Here is a 10,000-nt window from a genome sequence, read left to right as displayed (position 1 = left end):
AAGTCAACTGAGCCGTGCAATGATTCACTTAGCAACAACGACGAAGCGTCTAGCTGTGAAGGTCGCCATCTTTAATCTTAGTTCTACGGAGTCTAGCCTATATATCAAAATATTGTATTGAAGGTGATGTTTGTCGTGATAGAAAATATGTGTAGACTATGCATGCAATGCGTATTTCGCTGCCATTTAGAGATAGAGATCTCTGACAGATTGAGAAAATATGGGAAATTGCATTGTTTAGGCCTACCCAAAATAAAGCTTCAAATATCAGAATATGCAATAATTTGTGGCTTTTAACTCTGAAAACTTCTACCACATGAAAACTTACCCTTGCATGCAACGTTGTCACTAATAGTAAATCCAACACAAGAAAATATGTATAAGCAAGTGACAAATTGCAATCCACATGTCAATGTGACTAACGTCATGTGATAAAATGTGACATATGAATTTTTTGTTTGCTTTATTGAAAGGCGGATCAAGCAATGAAACACCCCTCTTTTCCCCAGTGAGAAATGTATTTCAAAATGAACAGGGCAATGCTTACTTGGTAAATCATTAATTCGAATATAATATCTTTGTTTTAATCTATTATTTGACCATCTTACAGAGAAATGTTTTACAACAGTGATTTGCGTACAAGTAGATGCTAATATTGACAACGAGAAAACAATATGTGTATCAAACCGAAGTATCTTATTGTACATGTTGACTTTCTATTCCATAGAAAGCTGAAAACAGTGCTGCGATGTAAATATATATAGAGAGAAAAAAATAGTTCTGGCATCGGGTTGTCAAGGGGGCATGTCCCCATACCAAACCAGGGTATACAAAAATAACCTGCATTCCTCAATTGGAATTTGACCAATCAGAAACAAGGATACAATAAGAATTAAATTATTGTATTTTGAGGGTAGCTAAAGCATTGTATATTGACTAAAAGAATAATCAATAATTGTTTTATCACATGATTGAATTTAGAACATCGAAACTGGCAAAAAATAGCCTACAAAACAAAACCTGATTGGCCATCTTTGTATGCAGTAAGAGTGCAACACTTTGTTGAAAGTGATCAGAGATGTGACTTTTAATTTATTATGACTAAATAATTTAAAAACATAGACACTGGCTACTGAAACATATAGAACTTACAAAACAATACCTGTATGGTCATCTTTTGATTAGATTCTATGTTACTTAACCATTGTTATACCCCCCCCCCCCCCCCCCCTGGAATCGGGTTGTCCGTCTGTGTCCGTCCGTCCGTCTGTAGACGCAATGGTTTCCGGGCTCTAAAGCATTACCCTTTCCACCTACCGTCACCATATCATATATATGGACTACCCATGGGATGAAGATGTTCCCTATCGATTTTGGGGTCAAAAGGTCAAAGGTCAAGCACACTGGACATCGAAGTAGCAATATGGTTTCCGGGCTCTAAAGCGTTATCCTTTCCACCTACAGTCACCATATCATACATATGGACTACCCATGGGATGAAGATGTTCCCTATCGATTTTGGGGTCCAAAGGTCATGCGCACTGGACATCGAAGTAGCAATATGGGGGGGGGGGGGGGGGGTCTTAGTGAGTACCTCTTGTTACTCCAGTAACATGATAGAAGTAACTTTTTTACAATTATAGTGCAAGATAGTCAAACGTAAGTAGAGACAAGTTTTCATTGTGTAACCAAGAAATAATAATCAGTTTTGAATTTGTTAATTTATTTTTGGCCAGATGTTGAAAAAATTTAATGTATTCACCTTGAAGGCACCTGCAGGTAAACATTAGGTTCTGTTTTTCCTAGGTTTTAGGATCTATACCAGTTGGAAATGGTATTATTCAATTGTATGATAATTGATATTGTCAGTTTTATCTTTCTCAATAAATTATTATTATTTAATTCTTCTCTAAATTTTTATTTAGTGGGGAATTTTTTGGTTTAACTTAATGATAAATCACTGACATGCAGTATTTTGCAAGACATATTTTCACAAGTTTCTATGTCAGATTATCGTTGAGACGTAATTTTCACAAATGTTCAATTTCTCCATGTCTATGCGTATGTATAGTCAGTATATTCTAATACGCCAGTTTTGAGATGAGCGCTCTTATGTGTACATACAGTCAGTGAGGAGGATGATAAAATGTATTAAATGCGACTTCTGTTTAAATATGTAAATGTAGGAAATACAAAATATACTTATTGAAAGAAATGTTTAATTACTAAATGTCATATTTGTAAGCAATATCTGTTAACAGAACTGTTTGTTAAAGTTAACTAACCGTCGTGCAATGGGGTCCTGGGCTTCTTTTAAAGATAATTTGCCATACTATTAACTGACAAACTTTAATCTCTCGGTTCAAATGACTAACTTTCAAACATTTTCCCGCCATTCTGCCTATCTGATTAAACATTTGGTAGGAAATTGATAAAACTTGTCAATTTGATTGCAATTAATGCACATAGGATTTGGTTAGAGTTTATGATTTTCAATCACTGATGCAAAAAAAAAATGTTTTCTTCAGATATTGCTGGATCTGCAGGACAATGACAAGCCTGCTGGACCAGTGGGGAACATCTTCTTCGTTGACAACAGCGAGGGGCATAATCTGGCGAGGATCATGGGTGAATACTACTCCCATTTCCAGGCCAACAGCAGCTCGAATGTTACCTTCAGTGTCCCCCACAGGGAGCCCATTACAGGTGTGTAAGAGACGTAGTACGATCCAAAGGTTGCTGTAAACTTGGAAATGAATACATGGTGGTAAATTTTCACGAAATATACGAAAATGAAATTTTCTTGTCAATATCTACCTGCATGATATTGATGATGTGACATTAACATCCACATGTAAATTGGGGAAAACCTGTGTTTTGGGTCCTATGATTTTAACTTGTGTGTGATGTTTGGGTAGCATATAGTGATCAACACATTTGCTTCTCACTGCTGTGACCCGAGTTTGATCCTCATGCGGGGTCAGCAGTGGTTGTATGTGAGAGGGTGTAATGTGGTTGTATGTGAGAGGGTGTAATGTGGTTGTATGTGAGAGGGTGTAATGTGGTTGTATGTGAGAGGGTGTAATGTGGTTGTATGTGAGAGGGTGTAATGTGGTTGTATGTGAGAGGGTGTAATGTGGTTGTATGTGAGAGGGTGTAATGTGGTTGTATGTGAGAGGGTGTAATGTGGTTGTATGTGAGAGGGTGTAATGTGGTTGTATGTGAGAGGGTGTAATGTGGTTGTATGTGAGAGGGTGTAATGTGGTTGCCCACAAGGATTGTGGGTTTTCTCTGGGCACTCTGGTTTTCTCCCATATCAATGAACCACTCGTGCCAATGTCCAAGCCGATGAGAAACATAATAAATGTTGTAGAACTTGTTGGTCAATCATTGTAAAATTAAAGAATAAAGTTTAGACTTTTGAGAACTAATGTGAAAAGAGTAAGAAATTTCTCGGGACTAAATATAGAGGAGATTCCTAGTAAAGGGGCATATGTTTCAAAATGCTCATAATTAAGATTTTGTATACATTATTTTCCACATGTCTCAGAATTCTAGTGATGTTTAGTAGGACCCATTACTAAAGATGTGGGAGCCTTATGAAGTAATTATTTTGTCCTTCCATATGCTTTGTCTACTTCAGTTTTCTCAAAAATTGTTAATCTATAGAATTCAGGTTCCATATTAGAAATGGATGGATGTATGAGAAATATATAAATGTTGAAGTGACAGGGTGAAAGGTCAAGTTTACAGACAATGACCTTAGAGTTTGACCTTTAGATTACTGGATAAATTATGAATTTTACGGAGGAATGCAACACCAGAGAAATCTTTTTGCAATTGAAAACTTTAAGATTTACTTCCTTATGTAAAAAACAATGCAGTTTTATTAGATAGTAATCTGAAATTTTTTTTAAACCCCAGCTGCATTCGAACCCATGATCTACAGTTCAGCAGTCGACATGCTAACCTACTGAGCTACTCAGCTAGGCATTTAAATAGAAAAGGAATTTATAGCCAAATACTGCTGATATTTACATTTTCATCCATGTCTTAAAAGGAGGTCGGCCATTATGATGATGTAGAAATTATTACATATACCTCCTTTAAGTCTGTTGTATTTCGCAAGGAATAAGTATGCTATTGTGATGTTTTGAAAGCTATTTCTTAAGGAATAGAACTGGGTCGCATTCAAGATCGTAGCGGCTAGCCTAGATGTAGGCTAAATTGAACACATAATAATAATAATAATAATAATAAAGCCTTTATTTATCCAGGATGACATATTTAGCGATAACGCTAGTTTTCAATATGGTCCTGCATATAACATACATACAGACAGATATTAGTAAAATAAACACAGATTAAAAGAAGTAGAATGCATATAAACTTAAGAAATAATTATGAATGTAAGATAAATAGAATACAAAATGAAGCTTAAAAAACACAGAACAATTAACATGTGTTATTCCTAACGTAGGGCTAGCCTAGATGTTCATTCAATTTCATAACACTATCTAGCCACTACAGTCTTAACCGCAGCCCTGTATTTCAAGATCTGCATTATATGTTGTTAATTTTCCAAAGATAAATGACATTTCAAATATGTTTTGCAAACTTTGAATACATTCTATTACAAATCCAGGCATTAATGGGTGGTTGAATTATATTCAGGTGTGAAGATGACCCTCAGTTTGCCGACGCTGGACAGTAGTGGACGCTTCTTCGGTGTCGCAGCGGTAGATGTTCTTTTAGAGTTGACGTTTTATGAAGTGGCTCACTTCCACCTCGGCAAAGACAGCTATGCATTCTTAGTGGGAAATTCAGGTAGGGTTGTGATGACTATTCCACAGACTAACATGATTTTCCGGGACATGATGCATATAATAAAAGTAAAGAATCATGGTAAGGTTCTACTTCGAACCAGAATAGGTCGGTAGTAAGTGCTCCTGTACTTTTAACCTTCTCACATGTACTTTAATTAGACATTCTTGCATCATGTCACATTCAATGTGGACTTTGGTTTAAGATTTTTTTTCTTCAGATTTACCTCAGTCTGGCTTCTAAGGAGACACTCATAGTGTGAATGTATTTAGTTGCATGCAAAGCAAAGCTTGACCCCCCCCCCATCCCTAAAGAAAAAAAGGTAAAGAAAAACCCATTAAGGATCTGAGTGCATCTTACTACAGTTCTTGTTGTTTCATTTTACAATATGAATATTACAGTCCCCTCTGTCCAATCCGACACCTGTGCAATTTGGCGCACTAGAAAATCAGACCTACTAATTTATTCCCCAAAATTTCTTATTCAGTTTCGTGGGAATTTGGGTTAGAATAGGTCCTCAGTAACCCTTGCTTGTCATAAGAGGCAACTAAATGGGGTGGTCCTTCGGATGAGACTGCAAAAATTGAGGCCCCGTGTCACAGTAAGTGTGGCACGATAAAGATCCCTCCCTGCTCAAAGACCGTAAGTGCCGAGCATAGGCCTAAATTTTTTGCAGCCCTTCACCGGCAATGGCAACGTTTCCACATGAGTGAAAGATTCTCAAGAAGGACGTTAAGCAATATACAATCAATTAATTATTATGCATACAATGAAACACTGTACAATCTGACCACTGTATATTCTGACTACTACATTGTAATTTCACCTGGGTAATCGAACATGATTATACAGGTTGTTTAACTCCATGTAGGAATACCATTATTAACTGCTGGGTAGGTAACCAGGCGATTTATAGGTATCATTTGTTCAAGACTTCAATCAGAGTTTATGCATTTGTGTAGGTGTGGTGTATCTTCACCCTGAGTTAGCTGTCGGGGGTCGAGATCTGGACATCTACACGGTGGACCAACTGGAACCAGGACTGTCAGCCGCTGCTATTTATAACATCACCAATGGACTGGAAGGTCAAGACATTGTTAAGGTTCGCAGTAAAGAATTCTTAGAAAACCAACATTTCTTATTTTTACCCCCATATTTCGAGATTTGGGGGCATATAGTCTTTGGTCTGTCCGTCTGTTTTTCTGCAAAAGCTTTAACCTTTGCTATAACTTTTGATGGTTTTTGATAGGGCTTTTATATTTCACATGTGTATTCTTTTTGAAAAGACCTTTCTTTATAAAATATTGACCTCATGACCTTGGAGTTTGACCTTTGAAAAACTTTAACCCTGCCCATATCTTGTGTATGATTAGAGCTAGGGCTTCCAAATTTCATATGTGTATTCCTTGTGACTAGACATTTCTTTTCATACCACAATGTTTGACCTTATGACCTTGGAGTGTGGCCTTACGGGGGCATCATTGTTTCACAAACATCTTGTTTCTTTCTTGAGCAGAAGGGCTGAAAGGAACGATAGACCCCATTGATAGAACACCTGTCATTCCCCCATTAAACTTTTTTATCCATGTACAGCTAGATGGACAGACTTATTAATGGGCTTGTCTATGGACATCACACCATGGGAATGCATGTGTAATATATAGGAAAGAAAGAGATCTATGGCTCGACCGGGAATTGAACCTGGGACCTCTGCATTAATAGTCAGGTGCTTTAACCTCTTAGCTATCCAGGCTGATATCCATGGTCCGTATAGCCATAATTACTACATTCCTCCCTCCTTTAATTTGTCTTTAAGACAAACAACCCTGATACTTTTCGCCCCTGGCAGGACAACCTGCAGGGATGGTCAACAGCATGGCTGGACCGGGAATCGAACCTGGGACCCCTGAATTACTAGTCATGTGCTCTAACCACTGAGCTACCCAGACCGATATCCATGGTCTGTATAACCCTAACTAATATGCATGTATTGATCACATCCAATCTATTGATCCTGGGCCTGACTGCCTTCTCTAAAAGATCATGTCAGAATACATGTTGTTATCCTGTAAGTGTGGAGATTGAGGGGGAATGGGGGATTATTGGCTTAGGTCTATCCCCTTGTCCGTCTGTTTGCAACTTCAAACTTGACTGTAACTTCTGAGCTCTGTAGCGAGATAAGAATTTCATACCTGATGAACTGAAAGGTCAAGTTCAGAGCTAGGTGACTGATAAAAATCAAGGTCATATATGAAGGTCAGGTCAAATTCACTACATTTGATCTTTATCAGGGTTGGAGTAATTTTATTTCACAAACACGTCTCATTTTTTCTCTTTTCAGACCTGGATAAAATGTTGATTAAATGATTAAAGAAAGTTTCTGTCTCAGTGTTCTCCCATCATCGCTAGCCAGGGTTACCGAGTCCGGTAGTATAAACTACCCTACTGTAGTGTAAATGGAGACAATAGGTGTGGCTTGTGACAATGATGTATAACTACCCTACCTCATTTGCTGTAGTGTAAATGGAGACAATAGGTGTGGCTTGCGACAATGATGTTCTCCATGATAACGGAAAAACAATGTTTCAGTAAAGTTACTGCATTGATAGAAATCGAAATAGAATGGTAATCTTAGTAAGGAGAAAGATAAATTCAGACTCTCAAATCATTGAGATCTGAGTCTGTTTTTGGATTGAGAAATACACATGTGTCTACAACATGCCTATGGTTATTATATATGTACAATACTTTCATTTTGTTGTAGTATTTTAATCTTCAGTGTAGAATTTACTGTGGAATCATCATTGTTGGGGTGTGGGGGTGGGTGTGTGGGGGTGGGGTGGGGGGTGGGGGTGGGGTTGTTATTCAATGTTTGTGTATAATCAGAATTTAACTGGTTCTTAGAATCATAATTTTGTGGCTAATTTCAGCCCTAAAAATCAGTCCTAGCTGTGTTGCCGGATAGTTGACACAGGAAAATTGCATAATCTGACGCAGTTAAAGTCACTGTCCGTTATGTTGGAGGGTAATTCTCACAGTGCGCAATTAGGATACAACACTGCACTGCTTGTATACATTCTAAATCATGATATAATGATAATTATATTAAAAAGTAACTCATTTTTTGCTGAAATAATCAACTCATTTATTGTTGTTATATAATCAGTAGTATGACAAATAAAAAACATTTTCCAGTGATACCGAATGTGATTGCCAGGGATAAGAATTGTATAGCTCTGAAAGAGGAACTAAAATTGTGTATGAATATATTCGTAGGGATGTGTATTGATATATATGTAGGGATGTTTATTGATATATTCGTAGGGATGTGTATTAAAGGGACTGGTTCACGATTTTTGATAAAACTATATTTCATTTTTGATGGTAAACATTAAAAACATAACTCATTTAATATTGACAGCCAAAATGTTGACCTTCTGAATGCAAGAAATAAAGCAATATTTTAGCCTTAAATCTGTGTTATGTAAACAAAGACTCGAGTCTTTTTATGTATACAAACAAACAAGTGAAATATTGATTTTGTAATATAAAGCATCTTTATTTTGCATAGTCACAAATTTTAACTTTTAGATGACACATTTACCCCAAAACTGCTACGAAATGTGAAAAATATAATAAACTTAGATCGATATCCATATCTTTTGACAATTTCATAAACAATAACATACCGCAATCTTTGTTTACAAAACAAATAATAAACTCTCTAAAATGAGCTTCTTTGATAATGTATAACCTTTAATTTTTATGTGAAATCTTTTAAACACATTAGACAGTAGATTTTTATCATTAAAAGTGAAAAAGAAAATTTTGGGGGAAACCGTGAATCAGTCCCTTTAATATATATGTAGGGATGTTTATTAATATATTCGTAGGGATGTGTATTGATATATGTAGGGATGTGTATTAATATATATGTAGGGATGTTTATTAATATATTCGTAGGTATGTGTATTAATATATTCGTAGGGATGTGTATTGATATATATGTAGGGATGTGTATTGATATATATGTAGGGATGTTTATTAATATATTCGTAGGGATGTGTATTAATATATTCGTAGGGATGTGTATTAATATATATGTAGGGATGTTTATTAATATATATATAGGGATGTTTATTAATATATTCGTAGGGATATGTATTAATATATATGTAAGGATGTTTATTAATATATTCGTAGGGATGTAAATTGGTGGGTGTGGGTGACCCCTGAAATCCCCGCGAACATTGATCTCCCACTGTGTTGACTTACCGTACTGTAAACGTCAGTTAATGATCTGTCTTATGTTATAGAAATCGGTAGATCAGGTGCAGAAGGCAGCTGTGTGTTACTATAGACCTCTGTCAGGATTCAGCAGCGACTTCATGGTTGCCCTGGTGATATTTGAAGACGACATTAAACAAAAACAGCTACAGGTGATGTTGTTTTTAATGATGTTGCTGTTCTCGAGCTTCCTGGTGTAAAACACCACTGGATTTATTCTCTATTACAATCTGATGATCTAAGAAGGATTGAGTTTGTTTTTTGATCCCGATGGAACATGAAATGAATTAGTTCTCGGTTACTAACAGTTTTTCCCAAATGCCCTAGGATAATTAAGTGCATTATGCTTAGGGGATATTGCATGCAGATGTATAATAATTATAAATATAATATGTTAAGTTGATTTAGTTGTATTGTGGAGGATTATAGCATTAAACTATTAACTCTTGGCAAAATAAACTAAAGATATATGATAGAGGTCTTAGGGTGTAGGAAATTGGCAACATTTAAATCCATATGAAGAAAAATTGGCTTGTTATGTTGAAAGTTTTAAGACTGGGAGTGGATTGAAAATGTATATGCCAATAAACAGTGGTGATTTAGTGTATCTAGCACTGAAGCGGACTCCGAGGTGTGTTGTAATGGTCGCCTGGGAAATTAATTTTCAGATGTAAAAATACAGTGTCATCTCGTTATATCACCATCTTTTGTCCCAGCTAAGTATTTTGACATTATATATATAGAGGGTAGCATAATAAAAAGTTTGAACATTTTAGTTCATCAATTTGAAAAAAATATGGTTGATCAGTTAATAAATTATTGTCCTTTTATTGTCATCCACATAGGACAGGATGTTTAAATGTGTGGAGTTGTTTTGCTTTAGTTCTTA

At 36.1% G+C, this 10,000-nt stretch overlaps 1 protein-coding gene across 1 annotated transcript in view; it reads left to right on the top strand.

The window, feature by feature from the left end:
* The window catches only part of LOC125654160 (uncharacterized), a 95,713-nt gene that overhangs the window by 6,769 nt on the left and 78,944 nt on the right, over positions 1–10,000 (top strand). Inside the window, exons 6-9 of the mRNA XM_056145909.1 lie at positions 2,529–2,706; positions 4,675–4,827; positions 5,787–5,926; positions 9,141–9,263. Of these exons, the coding sequence (XP_056001884.1) occupies positions 2,529–2,706; positions 4,675–4,827; positions 5,787–5,926; positions 9,141–9,263 (594 nt within the window). The remainder of the gene's footprint in view (positions 1–2,528; positions 2,707–4,674; positions 4,828–5,786; positions 5,927–9,140; positions 9,264–10,000) is intronic.

This window comes from Ostrea edulis, chromosome 7 (assembly GCF_947568905.1).
Source record: "Ostrea edulis chromosome 7, xbOstEdul1.1, whole genome shotgun sequence".
Taxonomy (NCBI): Eukaryota; Metazoa; Mollusca; class Bivalvia; order Ostreida; family Ostreidae; genus Ostrea; species Ostrea edulis.
Note: the sequence above shows the minus strand (reverse complement) of the source record. Positions and strands in the feature narration are given on the sequence as shown.